The sequence below is a fragment of the Meriones unguiculatus genome, chromosome 14 (genome assembly GCF_030254825.1).
Source record: "Meriones unguiculatus strain TT.TT164.6M chromosome 14, Bangor_MerUng_6.1, whole genome shotgun sequence".
NCBI classification, from domain to species: Eukaryota; Metazoa; Chordata; class Mammalia; order Rodentia; family Muridae; genus Meriones; species Meriones unguiculatus.
Genome location: NC_083361.1, coordinates 82,966,708 through 82,987,576, shown reverse-complemented (window position 1 = coordinate 82,987,576; position 20,869 = coordinate 82,966,708). Strand labels below are relative to the sequence as shown.

Here is a 20,869-nt window from a genome sequence, read left to right as displayed (position 1 = left end):
TGTATTTCTGTCAGTCATCTAACTAATATATATGAAAGAAAGGTTTAAACTTTCTTTCTTTCTTTCTTTTCCTTTTTTTTTTTTTTTTTGTTTGCTTTGATTTTTTGAGACAAGAGTTTCTCTGTGTAGCTTGACTGTCCTAGAACTTGCTTTGTAGACCAGGCTGGCCTCAAACTCACCGAAATCCACCTTCCACTGCCTCTGGGACTAAAGATGCACGTTCTTTGTAACTATTTCTATTACTCTTTGACTCATGAACATAAACAGCATTAAAAAATAATAACCTGAAATATAATCCAAATATAAACAAATCTCAAACCACTCAATAGAAAACACCAACAGTCAGAAAGAGAAGCCAAAAAACTAACCATCGAATTAAAAGCAGTTAGGCTGAGCATGACAGAAATGCTGCCGCGAGAGGTGCAGACGAAGAAGGCTCACCTGATGGTGAATTCCAGCAGCTCCTGGGCCCCCTGAGGGCCCAGGAGCTGAACGTTATACACCCTGGCAAGGCTCTGCTGCAGGAACTGCTGGGAAGGGTCTTCATGGGGGGTGAGGGTGGAGGGGACTGCCGAACACACGAGTTTCCTTCCTGGTAACTAAGAAGATAGCCCAACAACAGTATCAGCAAATTCTGTGGTTCAGTTTATGGCCACACACACACACACACACAGGCAAGAGGGAGGGGAAGAACACAAGAAAAAAGGCATAAATATAAGTGACAATGTTAACAGGGCCTACCAAATAATATGTTAGGAAAAAAAGAGAATAGTATCATATTTCTGTTGCTGAGCATAGGAATAGAACTAAAAGTTAATCTGCGTAGCACATTTATTTTTAAGCCTTGTCTTTCATTTCACAGGAGAGTGATGATTTATTCCCAAATAAGTTTATGAAGCATGATATAAAATGTTTTATACACGGGTGTTTGCAATTCCTGTTCTAATCGTCAGAAGACATTACTATTTAAGAAAGAGATGAAGGCCACTGAGATGGCTCAGCAAGTAAAGAAACTCAGCATCAAACCTGAGGCCTTGAGTTTGTCCCTGAGACCTATGTGGTAGGAGAGAGGCAACTTCCAAAATCTTGTGACCCGTACATGTGTGCCTTGGCATGCACGTACCCACAAACACAGACACAATCACACGATGGAGAAAACTGACTCCCACTAGCTGACCTCTTTCCACATGCACGTCATGGCACATGGATATGCTTTCTACACACACATACACAAACTAAATAAATGTAAAAAAATAAATACAAGTTTAACTTAGTTTAGAATATAATCTATTATTAAAGATCCATTTTTTTTTTTTTTTTTTGCCTGACATGTAACTAAAAAAAAAACTCAGGGACACTGATATAAACTGATAGGAGGGTGTCCTTGATTGTATATTCGGAACAGAGAGAGAGTGAGAAAGAGAGAGGTAAAGGAGGGGAGGGGAGGAAAGGGAGGGAAGAAGAGAGGGAGGGCCATGGTAGGGGACCACGACTCCAGAAGCAGAAGCACAGGAAGTCGATCACAGTAGCACTCCTGGAATCCTGGGGAGACTGAGGCAAAAAGACTGCAGTTTAAGGCCAGCCTAGACTACACAGAGAGACCTTGCCTCAACATAAAAATGTTTAAAGTACAGAATAAGAAAGCCCAAGATAAAAAACAATGGCTAAATGGATGAATTTCCATAGACTATATAGTCTGCTTAGTGCTATTTAATTACTGAAGGGCACACACACACACAAAAAATCAACAAACAAAAATTCTTTCAACATACCCTCAAGGCAGGAACAAGATGAGAAAGGCTGTCTCGGAGGTAGGCATAGTGTCTGAAGGTGTGATCGGAGAACAGCGCTGGCATCGTTGGACAGGTTTTAGCAGCATTGAAGATAAGAACTAAAACTGCAATGTCTGATACATACATGGGTTAAGTGAACTTAGAATAGAATTGATTAAGAATTGCTGTATAGAAGCTGTCATCTCACTTCCCATTGCCAGAGTTCCCGTTAAGGAACCACAATTTTCCAATAAGCAGCACCGTGACAAACCCGGGCTGGAGGCTCATATGTAAGCAGAGTACCTGCCTAATATGTAAGAGGCCCTGGTTCAATCAGAACCACATCATATACTCGGGCCTCCCTGAAATCTCCCGTAGTAGCACTCAGAAGGTCGAGGCAGAAAGATCAGGAAAGTCGAGATCATGTATGTCAGGCTCGAGGACAAAGTGGGCTACATAATACCCTGTCTAAACTAATAAACAAACTCAACACACTGTGAGGGAAAACTCACTTGTTTGGGTGATTGTTTCAATCACGATCCCTAAAACTCATGGTGGATCTGGATCTACTCAGGGAGCAAAAAGAACCTAGGGAGTGTGAGAGTGCCCTGTGTAAATACAGTCCCACTGCTGGAAAACAATCCACCCCACATCATGGACATGAGAAAGTCAAACCCACTGAACTTGAACTAGAAGCACAGTGAGCATGCAGCCTCGCTCAGGCTAGCACCTCCCTCAGGTTGCAGGTCAAATTAAACATGTTTGAAGACAAAGGAAAGTATACATACAAGCTTTAAAATCAGACATTTCAAGCTTCAATGGCAGGTCTGTTTGAGGTTATTTGTTTGTTGTAGTGTAGGAGGCGGAAGAGAGCCTTATCCGTATTTATTATCCAAGCCCATCCAAGCCTTCTACCAGTAAGCCACATTCCCAGCCTCTTTCTCCTACCCCCAATCTTAAAAACAAAACAAACAGACAACAATTTCACAATGTATCTTAGATGTATGCCAGACTTGCCTTAAAATTTTGCATCAGCCCACAAGTATACACCTCAATATCTGGCTGCAGATCTGATTTTTTTTTTTTTAAGTTACTTAAAATTCAGTTTCATCCCTCCTCTCCCAAGTTTGTGTGGCTAATCAGTAATAAAATGACAGAGTATATAATGAATAAATGAAGTATATGAAGTGGTAAATAAGGGCAATAATATTTCTTGCTATTAGACAGTGTGGTAGTTTAAATAGGTTTGGCCTCCACAGATTCATGTGTTTGAATGTTTGGCCCATAGTGAATAGGAGTGGTACTATTAGGAGGTGTGGCCTTGTTGGAGTAGGTGTGGCCTTGTTGGAGGCACTGTGCCACTGTGGAGGCGGGCACTGAGGTCTCACAGACACGCACGCACGCACACACGCACACTCAAGCTCCACCCAGTGTGATCCAATTATCCTCTGACTGCTTTAGGATCAAGATGTAGAATTCTCAGCTCCTCCAGCACCATGTCTGTTTGCTTGATGCCATGCTTCCCACCACGATGATAATGGACTGAATCTGTGAAACTGTGAGCCAGCCCCAATTAAATGTCTGTGTGTGTAAGAGTTGCCTTGGTCATGGTGTCTCTTCACAGCAGTGAAACCCTAAGACAAAAAGCAAAGGAGAATTACTATGAGAACAGTGAAAGCTAAGAGGAGCCACCAGAGTCCCTCCGACACAGTATATTAGCAAAAGAAAACATTTTAAGTAAAATTCAGAGCACTGCAGATTGCACAGCTCTGTGCCAAGACGGCAGGGCCATCTGAGCTAAGCACAGAGGATACATGCTGGGTCATCCATGTCTGGTTCAGCTGTATCAAAGAACGGGTGAGTGCTCAAGAGCTCTGGCACCAAAGGAAGCACCAGGGTCGGATGCCGGCTTCCCAGAAACTTCAAGCACCTGAAACAGACCAACAGAAACCACATTGTGAATGAACACGTGCCTCAACAAGCACAGGAACTATATCAGAAAGCCTCGCTCAAACACTGAAGCTCATGATGCTCTACTTTCCACAACTCTACAACTTCAGCTAAGTCATTCTACTATTCAGAAACTCAGCTCATTCATCCAGAAACGGCTATTATGAGAATAAATGAGCTCAAATAGAGATTACTGGTTGTTTACAAACAGCCAGTTCCTCCATCTTCCTTGCCAAGAAAACTGATTCCCTGAGTACCAGGAAGACAGTAAGGGGCTAAGAGAAAGAGTGGCCAGCCCAAGGGCTGCACCACTATTGGCTCAGCCCACCACGGGAGTCACATCATTGCTCAGCAGCTGGTCTGCCAGAAGTCAGGTAACTCATTCTAGCTAATGCAAGTGTGCTGGGAGCTGCTCAGCGATGACTTGCTAACCGCATGACAGGAAACGTGTGAAGGGGCATCCCTTCCTTTGGGTCTACAGGCAGTATCCTATGAAGTAACCATCTTGCAATTGTGAGAGAGAAAGTCAAGGGAACTCACCAACCAGAATTCTCACCCTGACAAGCTGGTCAATCTTGAAACCAATTTATCATGTATTGTTTTTTTTAAAGTTAGATTTTTTCAAATGATTCGAGCCAGATTTAACTTGTAATCAAAACGATACAACTTATATTCTAGGGATGTCCTGAAACTCTGTAGTCTTGGGCAGGCTGATTATAAAATAGAATTTAAGTGAGAAAAAAAATGCAAGGTACTTAAGAGTGTTACTAGAAAGAACCCAGTTAAAAATAGCTATTATAGTGAAAGGGAGGGGCTTCCCCAGGCGTTACAAAACAGCACAAGCGAAGCACTTGTGGTTTAGGTTTTGGTTTAGATGTGTTACTGGCTTGGACACCCTGAATTACAAAGGGGGGATGAAGAGGTAGCGCAGAGCTTGGCATGAGGCCTGTGGATGGACAGCTTGGGCCTGCAATCCCTGCACTTAGCCTACCGAAACGGGCCGATCCCTGGGACCTTGTTGGCCACACAGTCCAGGTAACACACTTTGGATTCTGTAAGAGACCCTGTCTCAAAAAACAAAGTGAAGGGAGCTGGAGAGGTGGCTCAGGGGTTAAGAGCACTGGCTGTTCTTCCTGACTCAGAGTTTGCTTCCAGCACCCACACGGCGCTGCTTTACACTCATCTCTAATTCTAGTTCCAGGGGTTTGAAGGCTCTCTTTTGGCCTCCGAGGGCATCAGCCATGCAAGTGGTACACAGACATACATGCAGGCAAAACATTCATACACATGAAACAATTTTTAAAAATAAAGTGGAAAGCAACATTGAGGAAGCTATCCAAAATTGACTTACACACACACACACACACACACACACACACACACACACACACACCTCTCGCCTCCCTCCACACAAGAAGAAATCTAAGTGTTAAAGCCTGTCCTACTGAGCTTATGCACCCGTCAGCTGAGGCAAAGGTAACCAGCATGGCAAGGTAATAAGTCACATGAGCCACTTTCCACACTAACTGGCAATGAGGCAAAGATCATTAGGATAAGATAAAGTATACAGCCGATAGGGCCTCCGAGATCAGTAAGAACGTAGCTCAGCAGAAGAGAGAAAATACCGGGAGCAGGCTTGGTTAAGAGCATTTGTTCTTACGGAGGACCTGGCTTTGATTACCAGCACCCACAATACGGCTCACAACCATCTGTCACTCCATCTGACACCCTCTTCTGACCTCCTTGGGCAGCAGAGACACATAAGATGCATATACACACATAGGCAAAAGCCTCCCACACATAAAATAAAACAACCTAAAATACTAAAAAAATTGCAGTTAACATTGTTTAAAAAACACAGAACAGGAAGTACGTTTCCCAACCTGATATTTTCCTTTGTTTTTTTGAGCCAAGGTTTTTCTATATAGCCCTGCTGTCCTGGAGCTTGCTCTGTAGACCAGGCTAGCCTCTGCCTCCTAAGTGCTGAAATAAAGGTGTATACCACCACCCAGCCTTAACTTCCCTTTTCTGGAAAAGAAAGCCATTCATTAATTTTCCACCTCTGAGCCCCTTACTTATTCTGCCTCCAGGCAACACTTACAGGCTGCAGTGTGGCTGGCTTTATTTTCACCCCTTATATGCAGAACTCAGGTAGGAAAAGGAATTTACCAGGTCCCTCTAAAGATCTACATAGCAGAGCCTCTCTAAAACTCAACTTCATTCTAAATGTTTATAATTGACATATTTACTATTTTGTCCAACCTTCCGATCCATGTACTTCCTACCCATCTGTCCTTTGTTCGCCGAGAGTAGACCAGATGAGCTGATCCATTTTTAACCCTCCACAGTGATGGCGTTGTAACAAGTGCTCAGGAAACATCAGGAATGAAGTAGAGACACAAACAGAATGGCTCTAATCCCACCACTTGGAAGCAGAAACAGATGTAACTCCAGGAGTTTGAGGATATCCTGGTCTACATAACAACTTCCAAGTAAGCCACGGCTACATAGAGAAACCCTGTCTCAAAAAACCAAAACCAAAGAACCACTTCTACATTTTTTTGCAATTATTGATAGTAACAATTTAAGGACACACCTCTGATTGTTCCTTCTCTTTTAATGCGTCTAGAGACTGAAAAAGCTTAAGTGGTGATTAAAATAAGTAACTTCAAAATATTTTTTAGCACTAAAACACAGACAGACAGACACACACATACACACACTACAGGAAGATCAAACAACCACAAATCTTTTTATTTTTATATTTTACTTGAAAATTTTAATTGTTTCACATGTATGGGTGTTTTGCCTACATGTATGGCTATATACTACATGCAAGCAGTGACACTGGAGGCCACAAGAGAGCCTCAGATACCCTAGGACTGGACTGAGCCACCACGTGAGTGCTGGGAATAAAAGCCAGGTCCCATGGAAGAATAGCAAATGTTCTTCCTTGCTGGGCTAGCGTCCTAGTCCCTTCAAGTTTTGACAATCACATCAAGTAGAAATAATCCTTTTTTGTGTCTTTACAGAGCTATGAACCATCACTATATATCCACACCCCAAATCACCAAGTGTTCCTTGAAGCCCATCAACAATATAAGAAATAAATATTGAATTGACCTGAAATGGATTGCACAAACATGGAGAAAAAGCAAAACAGAAAAACAGTTATCAAAAATGTGAACTATGGCCAGTAAAATAGCTCAGTGAGTTAAGAAACTTACTGCCAAGACTGGCAATCCAAGTTCTAACCCCAGGACCCACATGTGGAAGAGAACTAACTCCCACAAGCCGTCCTTTGGCCTCCACATACTCACCATGGCACACACACACACACACATAAACACTAAACAAATACACACAGTTTTTAAAGTGTCACCTAGAGCAAGAATCCACGGGCACTTTTGGCTTGCACCTGCCAAGGAGCTGGGGATGCGGCTGGGTGGTAGAATGCTCGCCCACCGCATGGCAAAGTGCAAGATCTCGATCATCTATCTCAAAACCGACATCAACATAGGTGTAGGAGGACAGACATGTGCACGTGTCCTCCAGCACCCGATTTAACCCGCACATATTTACCAAGAGTTTTTCTTTCTTTTTTGGTTCTTAAGGACATGGCTTCTCTGCGTAGTCCTGGCTGTCCTGAAACTTGCTCTGTAAATCAGGTGGCCTCAAGCACAGAGACCCAACTGCCTATGCTGTGATTAAGGAAGTGTGCCTCCAGGCCCAGCAGAATAATTTTTCTTTTAACAGTTTTGTTTTTTTTTTTTTTTTCCTTTTGGAATGACTTCAGATAAGCTCACTAAAATGTGTAAAATACTAAAACACGTATTTTCTATTACATGTGTAGAGGCAGTTCTGAAGATAGAGGTTCATCAACAATATTAATAGCTTAGCTGAAGGCACCTGGGTGAAAACTGATTGAGATCTTCCACGTGCAGATCAGTGCCTGCCCGGCCTCTAAGCTCAGGGCTGCTGTGCTGCTGTACAGAATGCAAAAGAGACAACGACACTGTTTGCATCTCTTGAGCCTAAAGCTTGACGGTGCGTGGTGTTCTCAAGGTGGATGGCTGGGACACCTGATCTAATATGTGATACTCATTTTAGAAATCCAATTCTTAAGCGTTTGGAAAAGTTGAACCCAGTTTCTAAATTAAAGGTGAAATTGAGGGCTAGTCCTAGTCTATGACGACCCACCAAATAATGTGTGCTGTACAGCGGGTGTAGGATGGGGCTTAGTAGATGAGGCGAGAGTCCTTACTTCCATATGGAGTCCCTGTCAGTAGGGTACTTGGTTAAGTTTTTTAGAAGCTCCACCAGTGCAAGATGAATCCCTTCTTTCGTTGAAACATTAGTACAGCATAAGAGTTCATGGAGGGCCTCTCTAATATCCCTGGATGAATCCTTTTTCAGAAGAGAAAAAAAGAAAGGTAATTAACAACAGAGACTGCTGAAAATCTCAGGTTCCTTATAGCATCTTCCTCTCCTCAACTACCTTTCCATTTAGGGTGGGCATAGGAAAAAATATTTAGAGATCTGCTAGCTAAAATTCCTGGGCAAGGCCTCATTTTATTGATGTAAGGAGGGGGTCTTGCCTCCTCCTATTCTCTCTTTCCTTTTTCCTATTTTTATTTATTTTGTTAATAAATGTCTTTTCAGACAGAGTTTCATTCACTATGTAGCCCTGGTTACCCTAAAGTTTGTCATGTAGACCAGGCCAGCCTTGAATTAAAGGCAAGCACCAACTCACCTGGCTTCTTTCTGTTTCTTGTTTTTAAGCAAGGTTCCACAGCCCAGGTTCAATTTGAACTATGTAGTTGAAGATCTAAAGATGCCCTGAACTGGTCCTCCTGCCTCTGCTTCCCAAGTACTGGGATTACAGCCCTGCTCCACGATGTGTAGCTCTTTTTGCTCTTTAACCTTCCTTTTTCTCCCTGTCTGAAACTTTTACCTAAATGTCAAAGTTATAAGAGCCTCCCATAACTATGAAAAAAAAAAAAAAAGCATGTTATGTTGGATATGGTTTTATACACTTGTTGTCCCAGCACTTGGAAAGCAGAGGTAAACGAATTACAACTTTGAAGGCAGCTTAGATACATAACAAGAACCACATATACACAAAAGGAAAAGGAACACGTTAAAAAAAAGACCACCAAGATGAGTTGAGTATTTTATAATCAAAAGAACAAAACCATAAATGCCTTACAGTAGAATGTTTAAAAACAGCATAAAAGTCTGCATGGCTAGAGAAAATCAACTCTGCAAGACTGCACGAACCAGCCCTACTCCCCTCCAGCACACATTAGTAAATTTTCTTCCTGGCACACAGCCCTCTTTGGTCTTTCAAATGTGGCACATTTCCACTCACAACCAATCTACATCTGCTACTCTTTTGCCTGGAATATTTCAACTAACACTGTGAACAAGTCTTACCAAACTAGATCCTAGTTCCTTCTTCTTTGAGTTCAACTTTAGATCCTTTTCCTGACTGCTGTACTCCCTAACTACAAAGAACCAAATTACCCTGATATACTCTTACAGTATCTCACTCATGCTGGGGGCTTATTTCATTTTATTATTATTGCCTTCGTGTCATTATTTCTGACTCCCAATAAATTATAAGGTACATGAGAACAGGATCATGGCTTTCACTCACTGTTATAACCTCCTCTACAACAGTGCCTGGCACACAACAGACAGATATACCAAAGACAACAGGTAAAAGGAACAACGAAAGCAAGCTGATTTAGATCTGTCTGACTCTAAACACTGTCAACTCTAAACACTGTCAACTCAACCATAGGATAACGCTTCCCATATGAGCAAATCTCCATTGCTGATAGCAGGAAGCCATACTGACAAATCTCCATTGCTGACATCAGGAAGCCATACTGACATCCTGGAGAAACAATGTTCAAACTAGTACGAAAACAATTTTAATTTACGTGTTTCTTAAGTACTATATAATCGGCAGTTATGTGGTTAACTTGTGCAGATTTGTTTCAGGAAATATTAGCTATGTCACTATGACTAAGTCACTAGACTGAGCTTGAAAAGATCGTAATAAAAGGTATCACCTAGGGACTCTACTTACAGAGTTAATAATCTCATCAGGGAGAAAAAACAGACAAACCTGCTGACATGACAAAAGAAGAAAAATAAATAAGAGACACGTGGGACTGGTATTTAAAATGAAAATATCAGAATGTAACAATGTATCTGATATAAATTTCAAAAAAGTTTCAAGAATGAGAAATGCTGAAAGAGAGGCGAGTCTGTATATCAACTTCTCTTCCCAAAATCCTTCAACGATTTTCCATAATGCTCAGAATAAGGCACAGTGGCTACCTACAGATAGTCCACTGACTATCTACTTCTGAGACCTCTACTCTCCCACTAAGTTCCACTCGAACTGAAATTCTTACTCTGTTGTACCTTAGCCTTTCCAGGAGCAGTTCTTTGCCTGTCTTCACAGGTATGGCTGCTCTGTCCTTTAAGTATCATTGCCTAAGAAGCTTGACTAACTGGATGATGTATCATAAAATCTCCCACATGTCTAGACATTTTATCTTCTGCATAAGATCTGTCACCATCTGAAACTGTCTATAGTCTCTTTTGACTATAATTATGCTCAATGGGAATGGGTATGTGTTTTTGACATGACAGTAATTGACAGTACTTGATGAATAAACACATTTCTCTGGGTAGGGCAGTATCTCAGCATAGCCCCAAACCAAAATTCTAGCTGGAAGGATCAGCTAGCTAAGGCTCAAAGCAAAGAAGTACAGTAACACAGTAAATGTAAGGGAGCTGTGATCAGCAGAGTGGAAGAATAGTTTATATGTCTAAACTATTGGAAAATCTGAGTTCAACAGCTTATACCCTATAGATAAACAGAAGCCCACGAGTGAACAGTGGCAGTTTTATGAGCAGAGGGGAAAACTACAGCGAAGGCAAAGAGGTCAGGAAAGGCATGAAGTCACAGAAATTATTATAGTATTGAATTCAAGGTAAGGAGTTGTAGAGGAATTTTAATTCAGAACATGGCTGCTATGTCAAGGGATCATATTCAAAGACCTTCAATCAAGGTCTGTGATCTGGCTGGAATACAAACATGCCTTTAATCCCAGGAGCAGGGACAAGCAGATCTGAGTTCAAGGCCAGCCTGGTATAGAACAAGTACCAGATAAAGAAAAGCTTAGGTCCAGGAGAGGTGGTACATGCCTTTAATCCCAAACAATGAAGGTAAAGTTAGTTTGTAGAAGGAACCACCCATGTTTGTAAGTGATCTCTAATTGAGTGGCAGAAAAAGAAAGTGACGAATCAGAGAAGATTTGGCAGAATAGGATACACCCAGCTCTCATGAGGAGAGGAAAGGGAAGCTACCTAAGGAGCAATGCAGAGAGAGAAGGAGGCAGGAATAGAAAGACAGGTTGCAAAGAGAGAACTCAGGTGAAGATCAACTGAGCCAGAGAAGGGGAAGGAGCCAGGAGATTAGAAAAGATCGCTGGAGTTAATTTGAGTCCAAGCAGAGCAATTCAGAGGAAGAAAGAAAAGCCAGATTGATTAAGTCAGCTGGGAGAGAAGTTTGAGCCAGAACAGCTCAGTTGAACCAGCCGGCCCAGAGACCAGAAAGAACAACAAAGGGTGAGCTCATCAAGAAGTAAGTCTCAGAGGCTGAAAACATGCTAGGCTTACGTTAGATTGTACAGGGGCTAGAAGCTTCCAGGACTAACTAGGCCTAGGTTAGCAACAGAGCGAGTATCCTCCGAGACAATAACTGAACCAGCTGAATAAAAGTTCCTTCTACAAGGAACCATGACACAGAACACTGAAAAGCCAGGCAAGGTGGCTCATGTCTGCAATCCCATCACTGCGGTGACTGAGGAGGGAGGATGGCCTTAGGTTCACAGACAGACTAGGATACAGCTAGGCACTGTCTCAAAACAAACAAAACAAGAAACTAAAAAGAATAGCAACCACCCATGACAAACAATACGCAGAGACAACATAAATAAAGGTAGGAATTCAGAAAAAAATTTAAAAGAAGCACCATGAATTTGAAGAATGATAGGGACCTTTGAAAAAGCACTGTTTATAGAGAATGCAGCAGGAGGGGCTGGAGAATTGGCTCAGAGGTTAAAAGCATATGCTGCTCTGGAAGAGGACTGGGTTCAATTTCCAGAACCCACCTAACAGCTCACAGCTACCTGTAACTCCATTTCTTGTGGATCCAATACCCTCACAAAGACATACATGCAGGCAAAACACCAATGCACATGAAATAAAAATAAATAAATTATTAAAAAAGAAAACTGCCTATCTTATATTAAAAAAGGAATGCAGCAGTAGTCTGAAGTAATTATGCTAATAGTGAGGTATCAAATTCCATCTTCATTTCATGGGTGTAGGTGAGGGGCTGAAGCCAACACCCCATTTAGTAACAGAAGCCAGCGTCGGTACTGGCAAATAAGATCCAGACACTTCAGAAAAACAGCCCAACAACATGAGTTCTGCAACCTGGGAAGGGAGTCTTTGTCAGCTAAGCAACCACTTAACTGACTATGTGACCTCAGACAAATGACTTTTTCTCTATAAACTACAGGGTAGAAAGACTTGAAACCTAAGACCCTTTCCTGCTGCAGCAGCTGAATGGAATAAAAGCAAAGGTGGAAAAAGAATTCTTCATCATGTGTCCCCTGCTCTCTCCCAGGTTTTCAGCTGCATGCTACCACTGCAGTGAACGCCTTTGAATCCCTGGGGGTCTCATACTTTCTAACCTCTGGATCTTTAGAAACTACTCACATTGTTTTCTTTCTATGTAGTCAATGGTACTCCTTAAAAAGAAATGCCTCCTACGTCCTCTCCCTCTTCCTCAAAGTGTCCTCATAGCATTTTTTTTTTTTTTTTGTCTACTTGACTCAGCCAGCTCAAGTTAGACATTCTTTTTATTCCCTTCCTTGGTCATAGCAATAGTAAGCTTATTTAAATTTCCTGCTAAAATCCAGCTCTACTATGAGGAGGAATATGGTTAGGAAAGCGGAGCTGTGCTGCCTGGTGTATGACCAGTGTCTCACACAACACCTGGTTTTAAAGGACGATGCCTCATAGGTATCTGATGAAGAAATGAATGAGCAATAGGAACTCACCTCTAACACAGCCAGGACAGTATCAAGCTGATCTTCTCGGAGGGTGATGTTGTTGGAGATTTTTCTCATGGCATGTATGGACTGTAGACGCACTTCTTCAATTTCATCGTTAAACATGTCAACTAGGAAATCAAGGCACTTTTCAGCAAAAGAGGGCGAAGACTGGGCCAGCATACAGAGAGCCTCCACAGCAGCAATGCGTACCTCTAGAAAGTGAAAAAACAAATTAAACTAAACACAATTTAGGAGCCATAAAAAAACATGGATCCTGGGCTGGATAGATGGCTCAGTGGTTAAGAACCTGATTATTCCTCCAAAATATCAAGGTTTAATTCCCACCACCCACACGGCAGCTTACAACCTTCTATAATTCCAACTCCAGGGACTCTAAAACCCTCACACAGACAGACAGGTAGGCAAAATACCAAGCACATAAAATAAAAATAAATACATCTTTTGGAAAAAAACAAAACCAAACATGGATTCCTTCTCACTCAGGGCATTTTTATATTCTACTCTTCTCTCAGTCTACAAATTCTCCCAGGAGCACCTCCTCCCTGTCACCATCAGACTGATATTTAACATGGGCTTTGTGTTCTAAGGACTAAGGACCACATTTTATCCATACGCATGTGATCATGTAACAGAGCTGCCCAAAATTACTGAGTTTCTTGAAAATGGTGTTCCAACTACTTGAATGTCAGATGTTAAATAACTTACCAATATTAAGGCTGAAATAAGCTAAGTATCTATTATCATCTTAGAACAAAGATTTGACAAAATGAATTTCCTTGCCTCAAAGTCAATATGGAAAGAGAAAACGCTAGCACCCACACCCACAATCCCAGGCTAGCATCACAATGTGTGTGACCAAGGGACACACTGCTCATACAAAGACAGGCCTCAGAGCTCACTGAGCAGTGATCTCTTCACCACCTCATGCCTGCGAGGAAGTAATCTGCCAACTGAGCTACAGCCTCAGCTCCCTAACTGATCTTTTCTAAGACTGGAAACAACAAAACTGAAGGGAAAAGAAAAGGGAAAGGAGGAAGGAAAGATGAGAGGGGAAGGGGGAAGTGAGTTCAGGGGAGAGAGAAGGGAAATGGAAAAATACTTCTGAAAGCAAAACAGAGTGGGGAGGGGTGCAGGGGAACACTGTAGAAAACCCCTGGGTCATAAGAAAGATGTGGAGCCAGAAAAACCTTTCAAGGAATAATGTGGTGATACACACCTTCAATCCCAGCACTGAGGAGGCAGGGAGATCTCTGTGAGTTTAAGACTGGCCTGGTCCATTTATCAAGCCCCAGGCCAGCCAGGCCTATTATAATTAAGACTCCATTAGATGGATGGATGGATAGATCGATCAAAAATTTTCACAAGGGCCAAAGAAAGACAGAAGAAAGACTCTCTGGTCACAAACACTAGAATTTAAATCTTGCTATCTGGGTAACTAAATTAGTATTATTAATATGACTAAGTGTTTACTACAAATAAATCACGTATTGTGGGAAGTGCTTTATATGTACAGAATCTCATTTAATTTTTACAGTGCAGAAAGACACTATTATCATCTCCACTGTATAAAAATACTGAAAATTGAATTTAACCACAGCATCATAATTCTTGGACCATAGCCTCTCCTTCAGAGTAGGTAATTTATACAGTGACTCCAAGGCTAAAGGAAAAGATACACTTTATACATTTTGTGTATGTGTGTTCAAGAGATACAGTGAGGGCCATGGCACACCTGTGGAGGTGAAAGGACAATGACAGAGTCAGCTCTCCCACCTTTCAGGTGGGTTCTGGAGGTCATGCTCAGGTCTCAGCACTTTTACTGCTGGCAGGGCCAGATGATGCATTTTATATTGCCTTCAATATCTGACACAAAGCAAAGTATATGGGTACCACTGACACTGCAAAGATGACTCACCGTACATCTCATCTTCCAGCCCATGGACAAAGGCTCCACAAGCTCCTGACTCTATCAAGTTCACGGCCCCTGTGTCTATTTCTTCCTTGGGAGCATCATCTCCCCACTTCCTGCCGCTGGAAAACTCCCCTGAACTGTAAAGTTCCTTGGCACGCTCATGCGCAGTGCGTTTCCTCTGTAGAAGATGACAGCAGTTACTACTTGCAGGAGAACACTGAAATGCACCTAAAACCAAGAGCAAGTAGGCAACAAAACTGTTCTTCGAGATGATTCCACAGTTTAGAGCAGAGAAATGCAAGTCCAACTTAAATGAGACAAAAGGTTCACAAGTCTATAATAGGGTCCAGTAACCTAGATAAAGTGTTGATGGGACAAGTGGCTATGCTTGCCATACACATAGGAGAAGAAGAACGAGAGACAAACAGGAGTAGTGCTTCTTAAAATACTGTCTCAGTAGAAAATATACCCACTCTAAAAATGAAGTTTTTCAGTCTCATTAGAAAACTCTTGTCTCGCCGGGCAGTGGTGGTGCACGCCTATAATCACCGCTCTTGGGAGGCAGAGGCAAGTGGTTCTCTGAGTTTGAGGTCAGAGACGGGGGGGGGGGGCGCTAAAGCAACAATTCACCCTAGTTGAGCAAAACTGTACTCAAATAACCTGGTAGCTCACCCGGGGGAGCACACTGCTGAGCAAAAGTAAATACCCAGTACGCTTGACAGGTATGGACTCATGGAAAGTAGCTGCCACTCTGCCTCACACGGTAATTCTTCAGCATCTGAGACACCAGCCATAACTTATGGATGGACATTTCAAAAGCACCAATGACTCAAAGTATCAGAGTCTATGAGGATGTGGGTCACATTTCCTAACAGAGCATGCACCCTGCAGTGTGTCCTGGAAACCCTCAAATTGTTCATCTCGTGTACCACACTTTCTTCCTTACACTTCCAGCTAGCGTACCCAAAACATACTTAAATACCAGCTCAAATCAAGAAAAGCTATTTAGCACTGTTTAGGACATGTCTACAGAAACTCCAGAACCATTCTGAATGATTTGTCTTATGGAATAATTCAAGAAAGGGTCACTACGGGCACAAAGATACTATCCTTTAACGGATTTACAGTGGTGAAAATTCCTAAGACTCTATGAGCCTAACATGATGAAAAGGCTAAAGGATGATGGCACTTTCACCTATCAAAGTATGCAATTGCTAAAGACACTAAGTATTAGCTTGCCAATAAAAAAAAAAAGTATGTGATACAGTGGTGAATGTAAAAAGTGGGCTACACTGGGGCTGAAGAGATGGCTCAGCAGTTAAGAGCAAAGGCTGGTCTGACAAAGGATTTGGGTTCAATTCCCAGCTCCCACATGACAGCTCACAACTGTCTGTAACTCCTGTTCCAGGGAATCCGACATCCTCATACAGACAAACATGCAGGCAAAAACCCAATGTACATAAAATAAAAATAAAATTTAAAAAGTAGGCTACAAAATTATTTATATATGACACTACTGTGTTAAAACACACATTTAAAAAGCTAGAGAAGATATGAAAATTGTCAAAGCCACTGGGACTATATATAAATAAGTCATTTTCCTCTATATTTACAAAAAAGAACTCCATAACTGTTATGAACATATATTTAAAAATTAAGCTACTGACACATTACTGTAGGTTATATTTCATCTTGTCAACCATGTTAAAGAACCATAAGTCAATGCCTAAGGCATAGCAAAGAGGCATTTGGTTATTGTCCAGAGAAAGGAGTCACTTATTCACTCACTCTTCCATCCTGTCACGCATCACAGAAATAAGACCAGGCCTCTATAGTCTCAAAGAAGTAAAAGTAACTCCTACCTCTTGCTTAACACAATCTTTGCCAAGTATTTTATTACAGAATGAAGTTGATGATGTAGCTTGTAATTTGGTTCAAGTTACTATGATTTTTAATTAAAATGTAATCTAGTAACCTATATTAATGTACCAAATGTATGGACTGCTAAATTAAATCAATACAGCTTACCATATGGCTACACTGATGTTAATTATAGAAACCCAGTTTAAACAAAGAGTTCAGGTTACCCTTAGATCTGACATCAGCTTCTTGTCAAGAGTCTGCTCCAAGAAATGAGAACTGACTTGCTCCATAGAGCCCTGCAAAGAGAGGGAATCCAGAGTATATTAAACAACTCTTATGGTTCAAACATCACCTTAACACTCAAAGTTAAATGCACAAAGGTAACATTATTCTTTTGTTGTTGTTATTGAACCAATGAACTTTACTGGGACTATTTACAAAAGGGGTTGCTTCCCAGAGCCAAAGGTACTCAGAGACAATTCCCATTATGTAACTCCAAACCAGCATGGTCTATAGCTTATGAAAATTATATACCCTAATCCCAGCACTCGGGAGGCAGGGGTAGGTGGATCTTTGAGAGTTTGAGGCCAGCCTAGTCTACAAAGTAAGTCCAGGACAGTCAAGGGCAATAAAGAGCAACCCTGTCAAGGAAGGAAGGAAGGAAGGAAGGAAGGAAGGAAGGAAGGAAGGAGGGAGGGAGGGAGGGAGGGAGGGAGGGAGGGAGGGAGGGAGGGGGGAGGGAGGGAGGGAGGAAGGAAGGAAGGAAGGAAGGAAACTATACACCTTGAACACACCGCACACATGCAGGCATATCTATAGGCCATCCTATCTTGGCAGCTCAGTTTGTCAAAGCCTCTTCTAAGTAGTATGGGTAACCTGAAGCACAGTGAATGCTGTCCTTTCAGGGAGTGCTTGAAGTTATTTTGAGGTGTGTATGTCCTCTCTCTTTTTTTCCTCCACCAAAGTACTTTTATTAATTATTTAGAATGCTAATTATACAGTGCACCGCAATCACACTCACTTCCCATTCCTCTGAAGTCCACCTTTCCACCCTTGGTGTGCTGCCCATTTACTCACTGGAGCATGGTCAAACTTCTAGTGGTGAGCCCCTTAGAGATAACAAGCATTTTCCCAACCCCTAGCCAGAGTCATCAGCTGTGACAACTCTACTTCCGAATCTTTACCATCACTTTTAAGGATTCTCTTCAATATTCTTGATAGCTAAGATGACTGTAGGTTCTAAATCATCAAGAATATACTGTTAATACCAACAAAAAAAAAAATACCAACAACAGTGGAAGCTATCTCTAACTATGGCAGAAATTAATCTGTTCTATATACTGTTCTTGAGAGCTTTATATATATATATATCAACCCATTTAACCCTCAGTAGAATGCTATAAGTAAATATTGTCATTAGTCCTAATTTATGCATGGGGGAAGCACAAAAATATGAAATAATATAGTCATAATTCCAGAGCTGGAATATGAAGATAGGCTGGAGAAACCCTTTCTTTTAGGCACCTTTCCTTAACATCTTTTCCCATCATTCCTTCCTTTTTTTGAGGGTGGCAGGCCAAGGTCTCATATAGCCTAGGATAGAACTCACGATCCAGCTGAGGTTGGTCTTGAACTCCCTTTGTGTTTCTATCTTCCAATAGGCCTGAGTTCCATTCTTTTTTATTCTATTCTATTTTATTCTTTCCATCCATTTATTTATCCACTCATGTAATAAAACAAGTATTTATGTAACAACCATTCTATTATATGCTTACAGTTATCAGGAACAGGAATACAAAATAAAAAGACATCAGTTTTCTGTCAGTGATCTCAAAAGCTAATGAGAAGAATTAACAGGACTTACCTTCATTGTGGTGTGAAATAGTATAATATATATTTATAAAAGTTGCTACAGAAACTAAGAGAATAAGAAGCATGAGGTACAGGGTAGGGATGTCTATGATTGGGCACTGGGAAATCATAGTGCAAACATATAAAGTAAGAGAACATGCCATGTGAAAGAACTAAGTGGCTTATGAATAGAACACAGGTCAAAGAGCCAAAGTGGGTTATGAAAGACTAGGATCATATTCTAAAAAGTCTTATTAACCAGGAGTAAAGAGTCTCCCTAATGAAAAAATATTAGATAATCTCTACAGAGCATTTAATTTAAGGCAGGGGCCACAGAGAGGAACGGGAGATTGGGCTCAGTAGCTGAGAGCACCTGCTACTCACTCTTGCAGAGCACCAGGGTTTGGTTCCAAAACCAACATGGTTTCTCACGGTCATTTGTAACTCCAGGTTTAGGAAATCTGATGTCCTCTTCTGGCACTACACACACATGGTACACATACATACATGCAGGCAAAACACTCACACACACACACACATTTTAATCTGGGGATGGTGAATGCCTTTAATCCAAGTACTTGGGAGGCAGGGGCAGGTGGATCTCTATGCATTGAGGTCAGCCTGGTCTACAGAGCAAGTTCCAGGAGAGCTGGGGCTACACAGAGAAACACTGTCTAAAAAGAAAGAAAGGAAAGGAGGAGGAAGGGAAAGAGGGAGGGAGGAAGGGAGGGAGGGAGAGAGGGAGGGAAGGAAGGAGGGGAAGAAGGAAGGAAGTAGGTGGGTGGGAGGGAGGGAAGGGAAGAGGGAGAGAAGGAAAAGAAAGGAAAGAAAAATCTAAACAACAAGAACAAAAAAATTAAAGTAAATAGGCATAATAGTGCATACTGTTAGTCCCAGCACTAGGGAGTAAAGAAGCAGGCAGATCAAGGCCAGCATGGTCTACAATGCAAGGTCCAGGCCAACCAGGTCTACAAAATGAGTCTATGTATCAAAAAAATAAAAATAAAAAAATAAAGAAAATAAAGAAGCAAACATTTCACAACAAAACCCACCATTAAACGAGATCAACAGTGTACAAAAACGTTTACTTCACGTTAAAAGTTTACTCTCCTACTACTGTTGGGATCAAACAGACTTCTTTAAATACTGTCTATTTTGTTTTCAGACTCCATTTTGATCATAAGGTGAAATAAGTTCAAGTTTCCAGGCTCTAAGGAAGCTTTCCAGATGGCTACCCAATTTCCTCCTTCTTCTTTTGTTCCCCAAAACATAATGATTGTTCTTAACCAGGAGAGAACAGGTGATTCTGACCGGTGAAAACTTGTAACCGTAACTTGACACAGATATTTGTGGTTTCCAAGCTGAAAGGCTCTGTGACATTCTGGCCCTACCTGGGGATCGGGGGTCAAAGGTCACAGTTGAGCTCCTGGGTCTGCTCCGCAGCCCTGAGCCATCAGTGGCGGCTTGATTACAAGAAATTCTTGTTATCTGCTTAAATAGTTACTAAGATTAACATCTGAGGATGCTGTTGACTCCCCAGTCTGTGCTGCTACCCCTGACCAGTCAGCTTTTGCTGCTTAGTTCAAATAAAGAACTAAGCTTGTTTCTTGTGGACTCTTGTGCCTATCTGGATTGTTTTGGACTTTAGGACCCTAACACTAATCCCATAAAGAATGCAACTTTCTTTCTTTTCTTTGTTTGTTTTGAGATGAGGTTTCATTCTGCAGCCCAAGATAACCTGGAACTCACTAATACAGCCCAGGCTGGTCTTGAACTAACTCTGCCTGGCAATCCAGCTTCATCCTCTCACGTTTTAGGATTACAGGTGTAAATTATCACATCTTTAACTTAACAATGTTTTTGTTTCTTATTTTACTTTAGAGCATGGGTGTCTTGCCTGTGGCAGTCAGAAGAGGGTGTCCTCTGGAACCAGAGTTGCAGACAGCTGTCAGCTGCCATGGGAATGCTGGAAATCAAATCTAGATCCTCTGAAACAGCAGTAAGTGCTGTTACCCACTGAGTCATCTCAAGCCCCAGTAACAGCCATTTTAAATGTGAGAAACCGAAGCTACGATTAGCTAGTTTCAAATAAAGGAGAATGTAGATTTGTATCTCATCAAGCGGTGTGGTGAATGGACCAGACAGTCAAATAGCAGCAAAAGCACCAGCTTAGGAGGTTACAAGAGCAGGCCCTAGACATTCACTAGGCATATATCTAACTCCTCTGTGAGGCCTACGTTGACAAACAAGGAAATGCTCACACGGGCTTCAACCTCTTTTCCCTGTCTGGCCTGGAACTTACTAGTTAAGAGCAGACCAGGCTCGAAGTGCAGTTGATTCCCCCTGCCTCTGAC

General features: G+C 41.7%; 1 protein-coding gene across 2 annotated transcripts in view; it reads right to left on the bottom strand.

Moving 5' to 3' along the window:
• Nucleotides 1-20,869, bottom strand: part of Ints4 (integrator complex subunit 4) — a 75,453-nt gene that overhangs the window by 22,290 nt on the left and 32,294 nt on the right. For both annotated transcript variants that reach the window (XM_021634796.2, XM_060367602.1), the window contains exons 9-15: nucleotides 16,889-16,960; nucleotides 14,805-14,979; nucleotides 12,875-13,080; nucleotides 7,987-8,129; nucleotides 3,587-3,702; nucleotides 1,773-1,906; nucleotides 442-599 (exon numbers count right to left, since the gene is read on the bottom strand). In XM_021634796.2, coding sequence (XP_021490471.1) covers nucleotides 442-599; nucleotides 1,773-1,906; nucleotides 3,587-3,702; nucleotides 7,987-8,129; nucleotides 12,875-13,080; nucleotides 14,805-14,979; nucleotides 16,889-16,960 — 1,004 coding nt within the window. The remainder of the gene's footprint in view (nucleotides 1-441; nucleotides 600-1,772; nucleotides 1,907-3,586; nucleotides 3,703-7,986; nucleotides 8,130-12,874; nucleotides 13,081-14,804; nucleotides 14,980-16,888; nucleotides 16,961-20,869) is intronic.